The sequence below is a fragment of the Fundulus heteroclitus genome, chromosome 17, assembly GCF_011125445.2.
Source record: "Fundulus heteroclitus isolate FHET01 chromosome 17, MU-UCD_Fhet_4.1, whole genome shotgun sequence".
Taxonomy (NCBI): domain Eukaryota; kingdom Metazoa; phylum Chordata; class Actinopteri; order Cyprinodontiformes; family Fundulidae; genus Fundulus; species Fundulus heteroclitus.
This window is the reverse complement of record NC_046377.1, coordinates 2,630,641-2,651,020: the sequence shown is the minus strand read 5'-3', so window position 1 is coordinate 2,651,020 and position 20,380 is coordinate 2,630,641. Positions and strand designations below refer to the sequence as shown.

The following is a 20,380-nucleotide window of genomic DNA, read 5'->3' as shown; positions in this document are numbered from 1 at the left end:
TATATTTGTAGGCTGCATAGCTACTATATAGATACAAGCATTTTCTACCTTTGTGAAAATGTGCATGCTTCCCTTTGCCTGTCACTCTGCTGCTGGTAGCTAAACCTGAATTCTTCCACTGAGAATGGCAACAAAGGATTGATTGATTGATTGATTGATTGATTGATTGATTGACAACTAATAATCTTGGTTTTATGTTATCATATCTGACAGATTAACACAAAGTGGTGCATAACTTAGGGAGATGGGGGGGCAAGAGCTAATTAGCAGCTTCTACTATTCCCTGTATTTAGTTTGCCTTCCAGTAAAATCTGACCAGCTTCACTGTTTACCGTGTCCCCACAGCATGATTCTGCCACCGCCATGTTTTACAGTTGGGAGGGTGTTTTCAGGGGGATGTGCTTTACGGTCTAACCTTCTGTCACGTGGTCGCTGTGTCGCCGATGTTGCTTGTAACAACAGATTCCCTCACCTGAGCTGATGAGTTCTGCAACGCATTGGTAGTTATCGTGGGCCTCTTGGCTGCTTTCTAAACTAAACGCTGCTTTGGGGGTGTGCTTTGGTGGCGCAGTGGTTAGTGCGCGTGACCCATGTACGGAGACCTTAGTCGTCGGCGCGACTGACCCGGGTTCGACTCTGACCTGTGGTCCTTTGCCGCATGCCCCTCTCCGTCAGCCCACTATACAAAAAATGAGCCACTAGTGCTGTAAAAACCTCAAAGAAAATGCTGCTTTTTCCTGGAACATCAAAAGCCTGAAAGTAGTTGTGTTCACTGGAGTGTTCTTAGATCCGGTCAAAGGTTTCTGCATAGATACAGTAAATTCATGCCATACATTTAGGATTATAATTGCAGAAGCAAAAGGTTAATTTTTCTGTCATGTCACAATTTTATCACATAAAATCCCTATAAACGCCATTGATTTGTTGATTGGTTGAAGCGTTAAAAAAAATTGTGAAAATTTTTGAATGTTATTACTTTTGCAAGGCACTGTAAATCCACCCTTCTGTCTCAATGGTTATATAAATTTGACCAGCACTGTCGTGTTTCCTGAAAGCTTCCCCAACAACATGCAGAATCAAACTCAGCACTCAGGCTTACCTAAGGAAAGAGTTTGTTTTCCAACAGGGTAAATGAAAAAGTGCAGCTGGAAGGCTTCTGAAAGGGAGCTTCAACGGCGTTTGGGGAACAAGAGGAGTGGTTAGGTGATGCAGACAGCGAGCAGGAAGCACTGTGTTATCATGGATGGAGGATTTTTTTTGAAGGGGGGGGGGGGGCGCCTGAGAAGGAGGATTACTTTCTGTGAAGTCGAGTTCCAGGACGGATCCCAGTGTGATAATGGTGTTATGGGTGTGAGATCTGAACAGAGCTGGAGAGCGGGGCAGGCAGGTGTCAGCTGGAGGCTTCAGAGCTGCAGTGGATGACAGTGGAAGGGTTTCCAGAGAGATCTGTCCTGAAGAAGTTTGAAAAATGACTTGAAGTGGCTTTGAAGCCAACAGGAGCTCCCATTCTGAAAGACGCGCGCACACCAGGATCCTGACAAGCGCAGGGTGAGGGGCTTCTCAGGCGTTGTGTTTGTGGCATTCTGCTGATGGTGCAGTCTGGTGAAAGTTTTATGCATATTTGAATTCACAGGAATCTCAAGTTGCTAATGTTTGCAGAATCCTAATGCTGCAGCTTTGCAAAAGCGCCGGAGAAAAACTCTGAAGAAATAAAAAAAACTTGCGGGTAACTGTACTTGAAACTCCTCAAACACTTTTTGCCGACCTCGTACGGAAGTCTGCCTCACCGACGCGCGCTTCCACAAAAATCGTCTGTTCTGCAGCGGCAGCATGTCTGATGCAGTGCCTTGCTCCACCGTTGTGCATTTTACAGTTCCTCATGAAGGAAAGCTGTGTCAACGTTTACGACAGGTGTTCCCCTGAGAAGGAGCCCCGTCCCGTCATGACTTCTGCAGGTTTAATGTTACCGTGGGAGAGGGGGAGTCAGGTGTTTGACATGCTGGTAATTTAACCAGAAGAGGTCGACCTTAAGTTCACTGACATTGCTTTATACTGGAGCCGTGTATTGGGTTTGGACAGATACCACTCCTCTGACAGAACGATGTCCTTCTCAGGGTGCAAGAGCATAGCTTGGATCGTTAAAAAGTCTAATAGCTCCCATTTAAAAACGTCCAAGGGGAGAAATTCCTTTGAAACTTCTTAAAAAGAAATTACTCTGTTAGATCTTCTTTTTTTATATTACAAAATTCCAGTTATTTCCAAAATATGCAACAGTTCTGTCTTATGTGACACATCAATAAGGTGACCAGAGGTGGATCTATTTTTTTTAAAGTATCCCTGTTTATGCATGTGTCTGGATGGAACCAGGATGTGTTAGGCCTTTAAAGATATACCGCTACCTTTTCTAGACCAGTCTGGGCCAAATCCTGCTCGTAACATGATGCGTTACAAGACCCTTACCCACACCAGAGCTGGTTTGTCAACTTTAACTGGAATAAGGTTTGTTTTGGATGTCGAGCGAAAGGAAAAAGCCGATAAGAAAACTTGTGCACAAGCCGCAGGGATAACCGCTGCTTGAATGGAGGGTTGTGAAGAAAAGCCCCTTCAAGAGTTTGGTGGAGATTTACAGCTGTTCTTTAAGAGCCACCTGACAGACGGATCACATCCCTTACCTCAAGCCCCCCCTGAACTGGAGTCAGCGCAGTGCCCTGGGCTAAGGAGAAAAAGACTGGACAGTTGGTCAGTTGTCCAATGTCCTCTCTTCACTCGAAGTAAATAGTAATCTTTATTTGGAAATCTAGTGCCTGGACTCTGGAGGAAGAGTGTCAACGCATATAATCCAAGCTGCTGGAGAACCAGGGTGAAGTTTCCACAGTCAGCAGTCAGGTTGTCTTCTGCTGGTGTTGGTCCACTGGGCTTCATTAAGTCAGGCATCAATGCAGCCATCTATATGACATTTTAGAGCTGATGTACTGAGTGCATATACAGCACCTGGCATATTTCTGCAGGCCCCTTTTCTGTAATAAGAATTCCCTTTTTAGTTATATGTCATTTTATTCGTTTTCTGAGAAGCTGCATTTCGGGGTTTCATTAGCTATAGCGACAATCATCTAAAATAACTGACAACACATGTACATAAATGCGTCACTCTGTGTGGAATAAATCCATACAGTGTGATGTACGAGCTTCATATTTTAACCTGAATTACAGAAATAAATGATATTGAATTTTATGGAGCTGCACTTGGGTGTGCTGTTTGTCGGGCCTTACGGCCGACACCTTGATGCATTTTTATTTTGCCTGGCACAGGAGGTGCTTACGGTTCTGCTGAGATTTTTTCCAGCCCTGGTTTTGTGAAGCTGCATAAATGTGAAGCAGGGCTGTGCCCAAAGAGAACGCGTGTTTTCAGTCGTCCCTCTGAATAAATACAGTTAAGCAAACATTTCATCCGACCCCTTTCCCCGGCGCTGTGAGCGCAGGTAGTCGGGGAGTCTGGGAAGGGGTCTGCTCCCGCTCGTGTGGCCGGGGTTCTCATAAATGCCAATTTAGGAAAGTTAATGTGCTGCCTGACCCGGTGGAAAGGATAAATTTGCCTCATAAACTCTTGGCATTGTTAAGGTTTTACAGCAGAGGCTCACCTTGTTGCCTTTTTACACAGTCTCGGGTGAGGTATTGCCCAGCTGAGCTCCAGGTGCGTGTTTGGAATGGTTTTTATACACTGGCAGCTTTATCCGGCGTGCTGGATGAATGTCCGCTCAGTGTTTGAGGAAGAAAGGTGCTCGGTGAACACCATTGGTCTTTGTTGAGATAGACTTTGAGCACAGCTAATACACCAGAACCAGAAAGACGGAGCACTGTTTTGGGCGGAGGTAATAAAGCGGGGGCAAAAAAAACCTCATCTCTTAACGTTACAGACGTCGGAACTAAAGAGAACCTAAATTCAGCTGCAGCCGGAGCGTGCATAGTCGTCTTCTATCATACGGGCAGAGAACTCTAAAAGCAACAGCAGGAATTTCTTGTTCAACAGTTTTGCACAATCAATCAGGCAATACATCAGGGGGGAAAAAGAAAAGATTACTGCTGTGAGCAAACTGCAGCGAAAAGTTATTACCTCGCACAACTCCGGTATCTTTGGAATCAATCATAAGCTTATAGTTTTTTTGTAAATAAGTGAAGCCCAGGGAAAGCGCTCGCTGTCTGACTCTACTCATCCTACACACCTATTTTACTGCCGTACTTGTATAGATTGTACAGATTCTGCAGACCTCCAGGGGTTTCAGTGCTCGTGTTCGGCAGGATAAAAGATGAGCGTTATGAACAATGAGTTCAACCAGAAAGTCAAACACTGCAAAAAGAGAACTAAAAATAAGTAAAATTTTCTTGAAATGAATGTATTTCTCCTGGATTTGAGCAGGTAAAAAAGATTATTTGCCAATGGAATGAGTATTGTTACCCCTAAAATAAGATAATTAGGCATACTGCACTTGAAATAAGCAGATGGAGATGAATTGTTCCTATTTTAAGTGCAAAAATCTTATTCCATTGGCAAATAATCTTGTTTACCTGCTCAAATCAAAGAAAAATACTCTAATTTCAAGAAATATTTTCTTATTTTTAGCTCTATTTTTGCAGTGAACATTCGGTACGCTTGCAGACCAGCAATGGGTATGATGGGGATGATTCAGTCTTCAAAGATCTGGCATAATAGCGCCGTTCAGATCACTGTTCTATGTGAAACGTAGATCCAGCATAACCCCACTTCACGGATCACATTTACAATTTACACGTTGACCAGTGAGGCATCACTGCAAAAACGGGACTAAAAATAAGTTAAACAAAAAATTTAAATGAGTGTATCTGTCCTTGATTTGAGCAGGTAAATAAGAAGATCTGCCAATGGGATAATAGTGTTGCACTTAAAATAGGAACAACTCATCTCCATCACCTTATTTCAAGTGAGGGATGTCTAATTATCTTGTTTTAGGGGCCAAAATACTCATTCCGTTGGCAGATAATATTATTTACCTGCTTAAATCTAGGACGAAAACACAAATTTTAAGAACATTTTACTTATTTTTAGATCCGTCTTTGCAGTGATGCTGCTGGGATTGTGCAACTAAAGGGGTGTAGCAAAGAACTCAGCTTTAACCTGAGTACTGTGAGCTGCGGATTTCTATATTTGTCAAAGCTCTGTGGTGCAATTCTTCACTCAGGCTATCCAAATGCATTCAGCACCTCATATGTAAGCAAAGTTGCCGTGTGCTGCAGTCAAGGTGTTAAAATCTGTTTCAGATTCTGCTGACTGTTCTATTTGTCAAATTGGACCGACAATAGTCGTTTTTGCACCCAGCGTAAGCTTTACGTCACGTTCATTCTGCAATCCTGTCTGACCCTTAGATCTGATGGCCATTGCAGGGCTCAGGGAAGGTCAGCGTTCACTGGATGCATTATCAGCACTAAAGGAAAGTTGATAGGGGATGCATTTTGCCAGGTAGTCATTAAATTGCTCAGGATGGAACCAATGGCTACACGAGCACACCCTCACACACACACAGCATTCTTTGAATGTCCCAGGACTGACCAAAATAGAGGATTGTCATATTGTGTGCCCAGCATTATCTGCCATTCCTACACAGATCTCAGGCTCTGTACAAAGTATCCTGCATTCCAACGCCATCTTTTTCACAACGGGCATTTACTAGTCTAAGGATGTTGCAGTGTCGAGGGGAGAGGACTGACCAGGCCACATTTGCAGACAGACACAGTGATGTTGCTCCTGGCATCGTGATATAAAGGGTACAACATCAGGTTACCAGGTACATCACTATCTGACTTTACTACCTTGTGTTTTACGTGCCAATGGGCAGGTTGAGGTCCCCTGGTGACCTTTCAGGTCCGCTCATCTTCCCTGTGCAAACATGTCTAACATCACCCTGGACGTCAAATTTAATGCAGCGCTGAGCTGCCAGATGTCGAAGGTTGGTAAGAACATCTGTGGAGCCTGCTAGTGACCAGTTGTTTTAAATCATCTGGAGCAGGGAAACATCTAAAACCATACATGAGCCAAATTCCCATCCCTTGTCTAGCTATGTAGTCTCCTTCTGCTTTAAAACCAACCAGTAGGTTTAAGGTGCTCGGATCTGGTATATTATTACACTGACCGGCATGAAACACTGATTATCTCTTCATTATGGCATCTGTTAGTGGCCGGGAAAGTTTAGGCAGCGAGCGAACATTTTGTTCTTGAACTTTATGCGTTAGAAAAGGGAAAATGGGCTCTGTTAAAATTGAATCCAGTTTGACAAGGGTCACATCGTCACGGCTCCTTGACTAGGTCAGAACTTTCAAAATGCAGCTGTTGTGCAGTGTCCCTGGTGTGTAGTGGTCAATATCTAACAGCAGCGCTCCTAGAGAACGTTATTCCATGTGGGGAGTGAAGTCTGGCCCGTGCGTTCCAATCAAACAGACAAGTTACTGTTGGTCAAATTGCTCAAGAGACCAATGTTGGCTGTGGTTGATAGGTGTCAAAACACATAGTGCGATGCAATTTGCTGTGTAGGGGGCTGCAGAGCCACAGCCCGGCATCCACTGCTGGAAGCAACGACAAATCCCAGGTGAGAATCAGAACTGGAGCGTGAGGAAATGACCTTGCGCGGGTGGTGAGAACAGCGAAGGGGATTGTGCAATGCCGTCTGCAGGATCTAGACTCAATTTATGCAGAATGAGTCCAAAGAAGGGCCAGGTGCATCTCCACTGGTCCCGCCCACCCAGGCAATGCGCTGTTTGCTCCCCTCCTACCAGGTAAACGCTTCAGAAGCCTCAAAGCTAAAACAAATAAACTTAGAAACAGCTTCTTCCCCAGAGCTGTGAGGGCAATCGCCCCTTGATGGGAGACTGTAGTCCAACGCTTTGAAGTCACCTCCACTGTTACTAACACCTTCATAAGTTACAATCACCTTAATGTTACTGCCTACTGCACACTATCATCTCACAATATCTAAATGCATGGTGCTGTAAACGAAGCCTCAAATCATCATTGTTCAATAAGCTCCTTACTACCTCATTATGTGTTATATGTGACTCTCCTGAATGCTACAGAAAAAATTGTAACCCTTGTTCATCGCCTTATTTTGCCGTCTTTATGTGTAATGTGAACCGGAGTGGCCAAAGAGAAAATTTGCCGCAGTGACAATAAAATACTCTTGAGTCTTGAAGCAAGGGAAGAGGGTGGCTGGTCTGATGCATCATGCCTGCTTTTACATTGTTCCTGTGCATGTGCAGCATCACTTAACTGGGAAAGACGCGGCACTAAGTCGCACAATGACGAGAAGGGAAGGAGAGACAGCGGGGTGCTCCGGACGGAGCTCTACTGGGAAACCTAGAATCCTGCCATCCATATGGATGCGCATACCTCTACCAGAGAGGCCTGTTTTGGCAGCTGGTCATGATGTTATGCCTGATCCCACGAATTTCCTTTTATCTTAAAATTCAGAAGATAAGGCACTCTAAAAGTCCTACTGTCGCTCCACTGTTGCACTTCCCCTGCAGATAAGTGACATTTGAGAGGGAATCAGAAAGTCCTACTTGCTTTTGTATCATAAAGGCGGACCCCTTTATCTTCTAAATGGATCTAATTCTAAATCAAATTATCTGATGCAAAACTGACTGGTTCACAAGAAGTCAGGAGGCCGAGGATTCGGCTGCTTTGAAGAGCTGTTAATCTTACTTTAGATTAACCTCAGTCTGCTGGAGTTATTGAAAACTATAGATTAAAACCTGCGCTCCGCGGCTTGTATCTTCCTGGGAATCGCGTCTTCCCTCCCCTCTTTAATCTTTCTTCCTTTGCGACCATCAGCGGATCAGAAGGAAGCTTTTCATTACCACCCTTGCGCAGCACCTGATCCTTAGATCATATTTCAAACTCGGCGTTGCTCTCAGAGAGAATAATACAGCGGTGGCAGGGAAATGAATACCGGAGATATGGAAGCACGTAACCCTGCATATCTCATCGCCTTTTTCCTCACATTCCAACAGTAAATATGAGGCGAGGAGACGGAAGAGAGGCCGTGAAACGCACAGAGGGCTCTTTAATGTCTCCTGACATGGCAAGATAAGAAAGTGGAGACGATCCTGTTTGTGTTTTCGTTTCACGGCGCATGGAGGTGAGATCAGGTGTAAATATAAACAGAAAAGATCCTCTGTCCGGCTCCCCGGTCGAGAATTTCCCAGGGAGACTGAATTTACAGGGCCGTGCAAAAGTGTTCACGCTCCTTCGACTTGCACATGTACGAGCACATTTAATCTGTTTCGTGCTGCGTTTCTCGATTGAAGCACGTTGAAATGAAGCTCCTGGGACATTGTCGTCTTCAAAAGTGATTAGTATTGTAGATGTCGCCATTCTACTTTGTACTCTGCATGTCCAAACATATGCTCGTCCGCACAAATGGGACGTAATTTGAGAAAAAGCCCCGGTCTAACTTGGAGACTGTTCTAACACGGCGGTGTATTTTGACCTAAAGTGTTCCACTGCAATACATTCAGGTGATCCTGCTTGGAACGTCAACCTCTGTATTTAGCTCCACCTCCACGTCAGCTTCCTGCTATGTTCTGACAGGCAGACATTCGAGCCAGACAGAGTTTGCATTTCTATTGAAATTAATTAATTTAAAACAAATTAATTTCTATTGAATTATTGTCCCCTCCTTGCTTTTATTAGGGAAACCCTGGTTACATTTGTAAAGCTAAGGGGTAGGGATAAGCAAAACACTCTGTGACCTTAGGAACACAGAGATAATACCAAGCAGTCCACACAGTACATTTATACATAAGCACTCCAGTTCATCACAGTTTCAGACATATTTAGAAAAACACTTATCATCACAACATATTTCTCTGCTTTCTGCAGGCTTTCTGCAACGATAAGAGAGAGAGAGAGTAAATCAATACACATACATAGTAAAATGAAATAGTAACCACTGGTCTATATATTCCAGCAAATATATGATTAACACAATAAACCTAATGAACAATAAACTAAAGTAATGAGTGATCAGGCATATACAATACACTTTAATAAAACCTTAAAACTTCTTAGTAGTAAAGAGTATATACGTAATAAATGCAATGAACTTAGTAGATAATAGTAAGATAGAAAATAGTAAAAATAGTAAATAGTAAAAATAATTCTATCAGATATGCAGACAGATTAAAGAGCTTGGCAAGGCTTACAGTCATGAAAACAGTCCAGGTAAAATACCCAGAAAAGCAGAGAAGCCGAGGAGGAGGGTAAGACGAGATGAGGAGAACCAGGAAACAAGGTCAGGAACAGGCAAGGAACGCTGGACATCTACTCACTCAGTGACTGTGAAGCTCCTGCATATAGAGGAGCAGAAACAGGTGAAGGCGGTCTGGCTTATTGTGCTACAACGTCAGAGACAGCGTGTGTGTGTGTGTGTGTGTGTGTGTGTGAACTCTTCTTAATTACTGCGGAGCAAATAGCCGAGCCAGAGACATGATTCATGACGTCCAGAAAAATAAAGAAAAGAAACAAAAATCAACCCAGACAGTCATCGGAAGGAGGGCAAGTGTCCAAGAAACAAGATTAGAGTTCATGTGGACGACTCTGAGGTTGTCCTATGGGGACCAGGAGTTCAGGTGCATGATCAGAAAATCATCCCAGGCGGACTAGCAGTTCAGGTGGGTCATCCCTTGGAGGCATGGAGATCAGGGGGCTAGCGGGGCGCAGGAGGAACCTTGAAGGCCTACGACGCAGGCACAGGGTTCTTGAAAGCCAGCAGCGTAGGTGCAGGCTTCACGTAGTCTGGCAGCACCGATGCAGGACTTTAAAAACCAACAAGGCTTTGAAAAGACATCTTTATAGCTGTAAAAAAAAAAAAGTTTAGCTAAACTGTAAACCAGTTACTTTTGAGCATACCCCTCGCTACCTACAAAAGGAAACCATATATACCATGAGCTGCTGACCGGATCAATTCTCCAGCAGCAACACCAGGAATAAGATGGACAATCTAAGCCTGCTTTAAACTTTGCTGCTTTGAACTTCTCAACAGAATACAAATAGACGGCAGTGTTTCTTCCAGTTCCCAATTATGTTGTTGGTCTATCAGACAATGAAGTACCAACAAAAGAAGAATGTTTAAGGGGTGTGAATATTTCTTCCTAGGCAGTCTAGCAAAGTCTGCCCCATGTTGGAAAGACTCGTACCGTTGTGTCTAAAGTAACAAGCACCATTTGCATTCTGTGGAACAAAGTCATTCATCATACCGAGCAGTGGTGTGGGGAAACTGCTAAGCTGGACATTAGAGGTCGTCGTAGGGCCACGACCAGTTTGGAAGAGATCAAATCATCCTGACCGTATGAGTCAAACTGCTAACTGCTTTTATTGCCACGCTTTAACGACCGCCGCTGTCTGTCATTCATCCAATGCCGACCCGCCGCCGCAGCAGCAGGTCCATTTTACGGCAGAAATGTGCAATCAAGCCGGCAAGTAATGGTTTCCGTTCTTCCACGGGAGCAGACTGACACGCCAGAGGTCGGCGACCTCCATCACAACTGTATCGACCAATCTCTTCTTTCATCTTGCTTGCCTTTCTGCCCCCCACCCCTCCCTCCCTCCCTCCCTTCTCCAGCCTTTCATCTGAACTGAACAGAGAGTCGGCGGCGGGAATGGCAAACCGTGATCTAGTGCCTAGAAGAGAGATAAAGCGAGTGGAAAAAGGCAGAGGAAAAAAATGACAAGATCCCACCCCACAGTTTTTCCCTCATGTTAATTACCGCCTTGCGCTGCGGGATGGAAGGCTGCACGCTCGCTGCGACATCTGTGTGAATAATAGCTTTATGCCTCTGAGTAAAAGAAAGGGAGAGGTGGGGGGGGGTTTCATCACAACAAAGCTGCTATTTGCTGTGAGATTTAAAGCTATTGTGGGCCTTTGATGTTTTCCCGATGACATGAATAGCGAGGAGTGACGTGCATCAGAAGAGCGGCGAAGTGACAGAGGGGCAAAACGAGGCCTTCCTCTTCATCCGTCACCCTTTGTCAGTTTTCTCCCCCCCCCTTTTTCTAAAGCAGCACAAAGACGGGGGGAAATTGGTGTTTGCACAAGGTGAGGCAAAAGGAAGGAAGAGATTTTTGTAACTTTTCATGTTTTCATAAAGAAAACTCGTACACGGTCTGAACATGGAATTGTTTTTTTTTGTTTTTTTATTCAGGATAAAAAGACCATTAGAACCACGAAGGCATACATAATAGCCGAGGATATCAGCATGGTTCCCACAGTCTGGGAAAAAAAATGGAATTTGATTAAAGCAGAGACTTTATACCTCAATGTCCACATGTTGTGTCCTGCTTTCTGTCCTTCCTTCCTTCTTTCCTTCAATCCTCTTTTATGTTTTTCTTTGTGTCCTTCCTTCCTTCCTTCCCCTCCCCCTCAACCACTCCACGGGGGAGCCTGAACACAGTAGAAATATCTGTCAAAAAGTAAAGTGCACATTTGCATTTAATATTTTAAAACGAATGTAAAAGACAGAGTGCGGAGAGCTTAATGTCTACATAAAAATTGTGCAGGAACCTTGCAGTTGTTCAGTTCATTCTAATATTTTTAATTATGAGAGTTACAACTTCTTTATTTGCCGGGTGAGGTTTTCTAACTGTTTCTCTTCTTGTAGTTATTCATCTGTTTTTTTTTAATTTAGCTTTTACTTTTCACTTTATGAATTAACAAGCATTCATTTGACATTTATTATTTTGTGTGTAAAAAAAAAAAAAAAAAAAGAACAGCGTACAACTGCAGACCTCATTAGAAGCAAGAAATGCTGTAGCCTTTTCTGAGCTCAATTTCTGTCACTGGGCTTTCCTAAATGAACTTACTGAGTGCTTTAAAAAAAAAAACAGCTGGACATATTTACCAATTAGAAGTATTTCCTTTGTATATACTAGATAACCAAATCTGCTTTTATCAGGAAAAGGACTGCAGCAAGCGTGTCTTAATTGCGCGGGACTCTGATGTCTTTGTTTTGGCTGCAAACCCTTTTAATGCGATGCCCAAACAGACCTTACCAGATAACAGGAAGGTAATACCATAACTCTATGATATTAACAGTGCTGTAGAAAAGTGTTTTCCATCTGACGTTATTGTTTTTGTCACACTTGATTGTTTTCAATTGCCGGACTAATATTAACGCCAGACAGAAGATAACGCATGAAACTGCAAAAAGCTGCTTTCAAATGTTCAAAGGAGGAAAAAAGCGACGCAATCCAAACTGGCTCTATATTAGAAACAGTAATTGCCTCCTAAATCTGATAACTGCTTGTGGCACCCTCGGCGGGGAAAAAAGACTGCCGTCAGGCGTTTCTCGCTAACCAGCAATGATTATTATGCATAAGCATGATATACATATAATTATAATAAATTCAAAGAAGCCCAGGAGTTTAATTTGCTTCTCAGCGCTATGACTTAACTTTGACCAGAGATGAGAACACATCACTTAAAGGAAAAGCACATTTCATTAACAGGACAATTCAAAGTGCTGTACATGAACAGAACATAAGAAAAGAAAACATACAGAGGAAAGGACATTGCAGTGGAATAGTAGCAGCAGGACAAGAGGAACTGGACTATAAAATTAATCTAATGATGTTTCAGTGAACTACAACAGTTTGAATTGAACATTAGCATTTAAGGGAAAATGTGTTTTTAACCTTGATTTAAAGGAACTCAGGGTTTCAGCACGTTTTCTTCTGGGAGTTTGTTCCAGGTAAGTGGAGCATAAGAACTACATGTTGCTTCTCCATGCCTCGTTCTGGTAAAGAACAAGGGGAAGAAGCACAATGTCCTACTAATTGCATCAAAGTATGGTCAATTTATATGGCGCTTCTTTAGTCATAGTGGTGTTTCAAAGCACTCTGTACTGGAGCCACGTTCACCCAATTGCACTTTGAAAGAGACACACAATCATAAACTGTAATAACCGAACCAAGACTGACAATATAAACTACCTCTACTGACAACAGTCAATGTGGGAATGTTCAGAAGAATTACTGAGTGAGCTTTTTGCTAATCTTGGCTGAAAATATCTATTCTTTTCTGATTTCCATCGTCTCTATAAGGAAAAGGAAGAACAGGCTTTTGAAGTTTCTCTCCCAGGATCGTTCTCCAACAGGGGACTGGCAATGTTGACCATAAATACCCTAAAGGAATTTCCTCTGTCAGTTTTGCTCCGTTGATCAGGTTGGCAAGCTGGTGATTTTATTAGGAGAGGGCAGAGCTTCACACATCTCACTTGCTCTGGTTCTTAGTTACATCTTCTTCTCAAGTCATCTCCTCTGTTTTCCTAACGGTGAGTGGTTCGGCTTTTAAAGTCCTCTCTACTTCCTGTTTCATCTACAGTTGGTAACGTCCATTGCACGAGACACTCCCTATGACAAGTTGTAAAACCTTTATGTGTAAAGGCTTACCTCACTTTAATAAAGGCTGTGATATTTCCTCACAAAACATCAATGACCACATTCATGTTCAGGCCCGGACTACGTATTAAATCCATACTCTATCAATGATAGACAAGTCACATGGCCTATTACATTCCTTAGATTCATTCTTGAATTCAGTCTTTGTGTGGGTATGACCATAACATGACCATAACATGACCATAACATGACCATAACATCCCCCATAAACTGGAATTATAAACTGAGTCTGAGTTGACCTGCAGAGAAAAAGGGAAACATCTGATTGCTAGTTGCATGCCACAAATTCTCGTCCTGGTTTATAACCCAAGTGAACTTTAACTCAAACTGAAGGCTGGACATTCTCCTTCAGAGTTTTTTTGGTAGAGTTGAAGTGTTGCTTTTCATCAGCTACAGCAAGATCTGAAACAGCGAAACCGTGCAAGACCATCGCACTAACACCACAATGTTTGACTGTAGGTGTGATCTGTTTTTTTGGAATGCTTTATTCATTTTTGCACTCAGCAAAACCTCTCAGGGATGACATTGTTGCCCTGCCTCTGTCTTGATGGAAAACTATGAATTCAACAAACGGAAACAATTAAGACCTGCAAGGTTTTAGATCTTGCTTTGGGTTCTTGCTTAACCTTTTGGATGAGTTGTCGATGAGCTGTCGGAGGAACTTGGGTAGGCCGGCCAATCTTTGTCCAGGTTTTCTTAGTTTGTGGATAATGGTTCTCACTGTGGTTCGTTGAAGTCTGGGAGCCGTTGAAATCACTGTAATTCTTTCCAGACCGACGGATCTCAGAGATTTTGTTTATCACCAGTACTTGAATCTCTACATCAGTGCACAATGCCGTCTCAGTATTTTGGTCCTTTAGTCTACTTCATGGCCATGTGCACATGACAGCGATCCTTTGAAAACGGGATTGCTGGCGCGCCCGTGGCGGAGCGGTTAGCGCGAACCATATTAGGAGGCCTTTAGTCCTCGACGCGGTCGGCCCGGAATCGACTCCGACCCGCGGCGCTTTGCCGCCTGTCTTCCCCCCTCTTCCTGTCAGCTCACTGTTAAAACATCATTCCTTTAAGCCAAGCCAATAACAACCCTAACGACTCCTCATTACAGAGGAGTGGACCAGTTTTGGTTCAATCTGCTGGCTTAATGACTGTAACGGACCCATTACTAAGGGGTGGACCTGTTTCGATTGAATTTGCATGTTATCTAAGCCATTACAAGGCCTTTGTTAGGCAGTAGTATAAAGCTTGGTACTCATCATTACTCCAGACTTTTTCAATTGAGAAAGCTTCCTGGAGAGGAAGCGAAACGTCTTCAATTACGGAAAACAAGTCCAGTTGCTTTGTTTTTTTACCTTTTTTTTTTGGAATCTCCATGTGCACAACAAAACTGTGCAATTTCCCTGCCGTGCCACGAGGAGGCAGTATGTTCGCTAAAACCCAATAATATGGACGTGTGTAAAAACACTGCTGTTTATGATTATTTTTGAATTGAATATTTGTTTTATGATCTGAAACATCTAAGTATGATTAAAAAGCAAAAACAAAAAAAAGTTGTATTAACGGACATATGTAAGTTAACAATGTGAATGTACTTTTATTATGTAACACATGGTCTGAGGGAGAAATCGCGTGTCCCTCTTCTTCCCCTTATTGATTTTGCAGAACATAAGGTCAGCCGGCATGGATCTGTTTGACCTGTGTCCCAGTCAGACATCCAGCAATGAAAGCCAAGCATGAAGTGTGACTGTCCTAAGTGTTGTTCGCTGACGTGTGATTTTATGTCATGTGTTCTAATGTTTCTGTCATGCCTTGTACAGTTTGGCCTTTCCACATTTAGAGCTGAAGCAGAATCATAATGTGCTGATTATCGTGTAAACACGCAGCAGAGATGGATTTTTCCCAAATCTGTTTGCACCCTCCCTCCCAAAGACAAATTTGTAGACGACGTCTACGATGCTTGGCGGTTGTTTTTTCTCGTTTCATGGCAACAGCTTCCAGCAGGCGTTATCACTAAAAGGCCATCCTTGTTAGGAATGGAACGACGCAGTAAACATTCAGGCCAAGGTATAATCGTCTTAAATCCTTTATGGAAAACACGGAGCTGCCCTTAAGGGGAATTCAGACCCAGAGGCAAAAACATCCAGAAAACTTTTTGTGGATGCAGATCCCTCAAGCTGTCCTCAATCTGCTTATTCTTCTGCATCAGCTAACTCCCACTATGCTGCACTCCATTACAGGCTTCACTGTGAATATGAAATGTGCCTCCAATAGAAGACGGGTGGCTGCATCCGAACGCTTAATATGGTCTTTATTCACTGATATCAATATTTCCTTCATATCCATGAGTAGAAAAATGCAGTCAATAAAGCGACGAGTGGGATAAAAGATAGGATGAATCACGTCTATCTTTCCTGGGTGTACGGCCATCTTTCACTCCTCATCTACCGTTTCCTTTTTTCACTGACTTAATTCACTTTGAAGAGCTTAAAAGCTCGCTAAATGACAGTAAATGTCCTAAACGATCGTCCCTATGCTTCTGAAGAAGGGGGATTTATCCGTTGCTTGTTAAAAATTCTCAAAAAGTAGAAAAAAGCCATTAAAGGCTCTTTTTCAAAGTGAATGTCAATGGAATTTTTTATTATTATTTTTAAACAACGTTTTTCAGGACACTCCAGATTGGTAAGTATAAGCACAGTTTCATGGCTTTTGGTCGCTCCATAAGCTTTTTGAAGCTGGCCCGGAGTTGTTGGGATGCAGCTACATGACTTGCCTCCATATAATCACAGGCAGTAGACCGGTAACAGCTAACAGGACTTGTGTTTGGCCGAGCATTTCAAAACCCCTTGAGCTCAGTCCAGAACTGGATCTCATACCAGGACACCGCTCCTACACAATACTATAATATAAATTACTCCAGCAATTTCTTGCACCTTGCTTATAAATGCAAAACGGGACACATTTAAAGTCCAATAATACGCATATAAAACCTTTAATGCATTTATGATTTGTTCCCTGGAGTTTAAGACCTTTAAAGGGACGCTAACATTTTCGCTCCTATTCAACCCGTGGTCCTTTTTATTGCTCTGAATTCATACCCGTCTCTTGCTGTATTCTTTTTTTCTCCCCGTCAATGACGTAGTTGGACCCATCGGGAGCCGCTGTTCTCCACCAGGGCAGGAGAGACCAGGTGGTGGATGCCTGCAGGGTGAACAACGCTTCCAGTCGAAAGCGGAGGGTTCTGACTCCCGGGGACCTCAAGCACCTTGTGGTGGACGAAGACCACGAGCTTATCTACTGCTATGTCCCCAAGGTGGCCTGCACCAACTGGAAACGGGTAATGATGGTGCTCACCGGCAGGGGCAAATACAGGTGGGTGACGGATTTTTACGGCACTGGGATTGTGCTGATGTGGCAGGCCTGGCATTACGTATGTTCTAAGATACCAGCATGTAGCATTTGCTTGTTTAACCTGGAATCAAGGGGCCACAGGCTTATCTGGTGTCACAATGATTTGGGCCACATATAAAATAATCTACCTTCTTGAGTTGAGCTGTTAACAATAATAAAAACAAAATGTATAAAAAAGTTTTTTTTGTCAATACTCTAATGAATGTGAACAGTTAAATACAATAGGTAAGGCAAGGCAAGGCAAGGCAAGGTAAATTTATTTTTATAGCACATTTCAGTATGAAGACAATGCCAAGTGCTTTACATGATTAAAACATTGGAAAATAAAACAGAATAAAAACAAGTTGGAATAAAATGTAGAAACTAAATAAAACATGGGAAAATAGAAACTAATAGCAAACATTGAAAACAATTGGACTACAAAGTTGAACTAATGATGTTTAAGTCATGTCATGCTTACTTTTCATCATGAAATCAAACATTCCACCCAGGGGAAAAGATTGGCCCTGGAAACATAAGTATTCACACCCATAGCCTAGTATTTTTGTGCCTTTGGCAGCAACGACAGGCTCAGGCTTGTTGTGTACGTCTCCACAAGCGCGGCACGCCTGTTTTCAGGTCATGTTTCCACATCATCCCAACAGAACCGCTCATGCTTAGCCATTTTAGAGTTTTCCAGAGATTTAAGTCCAAGCTCTTGAATGAGTCTGTCAAGGACGTCCGCAGAATGCACCTTATCTTGACTGTGTTCTGCTCGTTGTTGCATTGAAATATAAACCCTGTCCTTAGTCTGAGCTCTAGAGCGCTCCAAAGCAGGTGTTCTTCAAGAAACACTCTATACTTACCAGCTTTCATATCAACCTTTATCTCAGGGGTCTTCAATCCCGGTCCTCAAGGTCCAGTGCCCTGGAACTCTGAGACGTGGCCCAGGTCCATAACACCTCCATTCCCTCTTCAGCGTGCAGACAAGTTCTCCAGAGTCCTGCTAATGAGCTGGTTATTTTTGACTCTGGTGTGTTGAAGCAGAAACACATCTAAAAGTTGCAGGACACCAGACCTTGAGGACTGGAGTTGAAGGCCCCTGCTCAAAGTGGACCAGGGTCCCGGGTCCCCACAGCTTGATGCTGCCACCACCGTGCTTTACAGTAGAATTACTGTTAGCCATATGGAGAGCGGTGCTTGTTTTTCTCCACACCTGAGACAAAAAGTTACATTTTGGATGACTCAGACCAGAGAATATGATGTGATCTCATGATGTGACAATCTCTAGCATAGAGGCCTGATTGTTGGAGTAACATTAACGATGTTTGGACAGCCAGGACAAGGAAGGATCAGGGTGGGTCCAAATGTCTCCCATCTCCAAAACAAATATAGAGACCACAGTGTTCTTTTGGGATGTGTAATGCTGCAGAGATTAGGGAACTGCCAGATTTGTTATTTCACACAACCTGGCCTTTGAGATCTATACACAATTCCTTTGACCTAATGCTTGATTTTTACCCTAAGAGCTGTCCACTCTGAGACTTTAGATAGAAATATTTTCCATTTATCTGAGTTACCCGAGGTGAATTTCAATCAGCTGGCGAAAGGATCTTATGATCTTATGATCTTATACATTTGTGTTAATTTCTTAAAGTGTCAGAACACACGTTTTCACTTAGTCATGATGGGTTATTCTGTCAAATCTTTTAAAAAATGAAAAAATAATTTCCAGAAGAAGCCTGTAGCCTAACAAAATATGGATGCAAGTTGCTTATGTGATGCTCGGTCTGATCATCAGGATATCAATATTCAGGGGTCTCAATGTTTCAAATGGAAAATATTACTTGTTTAAACTGGGCTTGTTCAGTAATTGCTCGTCTTATTGTCCTTGCACCTTTCCTGTACAGTGACCCCATGGAAATCCCTTCCAATCAGGCCCACGTTCCTTCCAATCTGAAGACGCTGAATCAGTACAGCATTGCCGAGATCAACCATCGCCTCAAGAACTACTTCAAGTTCCTCTTTGTCCGTGAGCCCTTTGAGAGGCTGGTCTCCGCTTACCGCAATAAGTTCACCCTGAAGTACAACTCATCTTTCCACAAGAGGTTCGGTACCCGGATCATCAGACGCTACCGCAAGAATCCCACCCAGGATGCCCTGATCAACGGTTCTGATGTAAAGTTCAAAGAATTTATTGAGTACCTGGTGGACCCGGCCACGCAGCACGACGGCCCACTCAACGAGCACTGGCAGACGGTTTACCAGCTTTGTCACCCATGTCACATCCACTATGACATGGTGGGCAAGTATGAGACCCTTGAAGAGGACGCAAACTACATACTGCGCCTGGTGGGCGTCGGTGACTCCCTGCGCTTCCCGAGCTACGCAAAGTCCACCCGTACCACAGACGCCATGACTGCTCAGTTCTTCGGCAACATCAGCACTCAGCAGCAGTTCCAGCTCTACCAGCTTTATAAGATGGACTTCCTCATGTTCAACTACTCCAAACCCAGCTACCTGAGGCTGGACTAAATGACAACAGAGCTGGTCCTCTGACAATGGCTGCCTTGTTTGCAGGAGGCAAACAACACGAGTGAAGTGCAAATTTTGGACGAAAACTTGATTTTAAACACTGTCATTGTGCTTTGTTGGTGTTGTGTCTGCAAATGGATATTTACCTGAAAGGTTGGAGTAAAGCGTGCTTCTGGTGGGGGTGGGCGTGGGGGAGTTGAAGGATGTTCCAGCCAGCAGACCCAGAGCACAGATATGATGCGAATGCGGGCTTACAGGACCCAACACCTACAAAAAACTGAAATGTCTGGGTGAAGCAGGTCTTCAAGAAGAACTTATCTTCAGAAGATGAACTTTTATCGAGGGATTCTTCTGATTATGTTCACTACATCAAAGGCTGCCTAAGATTCTGCAAAGCAAACAGCGGCCAAACACACCGACTCCAATGCATTGAGAGCAAAGCTCACCACCCCCCCCCTCCTCTTATCTAAGAAACTCCGCTAAATTGTAAAGCAGTTCTTGTCCTTTGCTGCACTGTCAGCATGGTGAGTTAATACCCCTTACCCATGGACCATTACATTAGATTCATGTCAAAGAAAAATTGGCTTATATATCCTCAAGGGTGCCTTTAATATATGGCTCCCTATTTCACAATGAAGAACTCACCAGCGATAGCCATAGCAGTGTATCCTTCAATCAAGTGTTTTACATAAGCCAGTGTTGGATGTTGGCAGAACAGACCTCCCACGTTTCAACTCAAAAGACTTGGAATCCTTCAGCATCATTGACATTTACAGCGCCTTGCAGAAGTATTCAACCCTCTTGGTATTTTTCATGTTTTTTATTTTTTTTTTTTTGCCTCAGAACCTGGAATTGTAATGGATTGCTTGAGAGTTTTCACCATTTCATTTAAAGAACACGTCTGTTCTGTAAACCTTGAATCTGAAATACATTTTTTTATTGTGACGCAAGCAAAAAATATAGAACAAAATAACAAGAAAA

The 20,380-nt window shown here is 43.2% G+C and overlaps 1 protein-coding gene across 2 annotated transcripts in view; it reads left to right on the top strand.

Annotated features, from left to right (window-relative positions):
* Window positions 1-20,148, top strand: part of chst11 (carbohydrate (chondroitin 4) sulfotransferase 11) — a 95,399-nt gene extending 75,251 nt beyond the window's left edge. For both annotated transcript variants that reach the window (XM_036149088.1, XM_036149087.1), the window contains exons 3-4: window positions 16,617-16,846; window positions 18,775-20,148. In XM_036149088.1, the coding sequence (XP_036004981.1) occupies window positions 16,617-16,846; window positions 18,775-19,399 (855 nt within the window). In that variant the 3' untranslated portion in view covers window positions 19,400-20,148. The remainder of the gene's footprint in view (window positions 1-16,616; window positions 16,847-18,774) is intronic.
* Window positions 20,149-20,380: the final 232 nt, after the last annotated feature.